This window comes from Condylura cristata, unplaced genomic scaffold (genome assembly GCF_000260355.1).
Source record: "Condylura cristata isolate star-nosed mole 26May11 unplaced genomic scaffold, ConCri1.0 scaffold00081, whole genome shotgun sequence".
Classification (NCBI taxonomy): Eukaryota; Metazoa; Chordata; class Mammalia; order Eulipotyphla; family Talpidae; genus Condylura; species Condylura cristata.
In genome coordinates this window covers 70,554-71,578 of record NW_004567182.1, presented here as the reverse complement: position 1 = coordinate 71,578, position 1,025 = coordinate 70,554, and the positions used below count along the sequence as shown (strand labels likewise).

General features: G+C 71.4%; 1 protein-coding gene across 1 annotated transcript in view; it reads right to left on the bottom strand.

The window, feature by feature from the left end:
- The window catches only part of RASA3 (RAS p21 protein activator 3), a 26,216-nt gene that overhangs the window by 7,306 nt on the left and 17,885 nt on the right, over positions 1–1,025 (bottom strand). Inside the window, exons 13-15 of the mRNA XM_012734868.1 lie at positions 887–981; positions 546–623; positions 86–159 (exon numbers count right to left, since the gene is read on the bottom strand). Of these exons, the coding sequence (XP_012590322.1) occupies positions 86–159; positions 546–623; positions 887–981 (247 nt within the window). The remainder of the gene's footprint in view (positions 1–85; positions 160–545; positions 624–886; positions 982–1,025) is intronic.

The window sequence follows — 1,025 nt, the reverse complement described above, 5'->3', positions numbered from 1 at the left end:
GACCCGGCCTCCCGGCAAGCAGGGCAGCGCGCAGGCGCGGCCGAGTGCTGTGCCCAGCGGCCGCGGGGGCAAGGCAGGGCCTCACCCCTCCTTGAGCAGGATGGGCTGCTCCACGCTCTTGGGGTCTCTTCGCCCGGACGACGAGATCAGGTCCAAGAACTGAAATGGGAGGAGGCGGGCGTTCAAGGGAAGCTGCACCCCGAGTCCGGGTTCCCCGGCCTGGTGGGGGCCCCCTCGGCCGGTCCCGGGCTGTCTGGCCTGTCCCCCAAGGCCTCCCCCTGCCACCCCTCGAGGGTGGTTTTCGCGACTTCTGGCACACAGTCCTGTAATCGCTTCCCGAAGCAGAAAAGCCCAGAGCTCCGACGAGACCTCGTCGGGGCGGCGACCGGGGCGGGCCCGGCCCAGGTCAGGAGCGCAGGGCCTGGGCCCGGAGGACGTGCGGTGGGCACAGGTGGGGCTGGGCGACACCCCCGGGCCCTCCAGCCGGGCTCTGCAGGCCGCTGTGCCGGCAGCGGCAGGACACGGCTCCGGCCGTGGACACTCACGTCTTTCACTGCGTCGGCATACTGCTGCTCGTTGAAGAACTCGTAGAAGGCGGCCATGTAGGACTCCTTAAAGCTGGCCTAGGGGAGGTGGCACTGAGCGGCGTGGTGGCGCGTGGCCCCAGGCGCTCAGCGACAGCCTGGCTGCGGGGCCGTGGCCAGGCTGGCCGGAGGCGCAGGCTGACCTGTGCCCCGAGAGCAGAGCGGGCCCCACCTTCCACAGACTTGGCGCCACAGCCAGCTCACAGCCCAGCGGGCGGCCATGCAGGCCGGCCGGCGCGTTTGCCCGCCCGGCGACCCCCACGCCCCACCCGCGCCTGGACCCGCGCCTCGAGGCGACTCACAGACTTGGATTTGGAGAGGCTGCCCAGCGTCTGGATGGTCTTGGAGATCAGGGTCAGCGTCCTGGACACCTGGGGGTCCTGGGAGGGCAGGGGGCCTCATTCCACGGCAGCTCCAGAGACGCCCCGAGCCCCGTGCAGC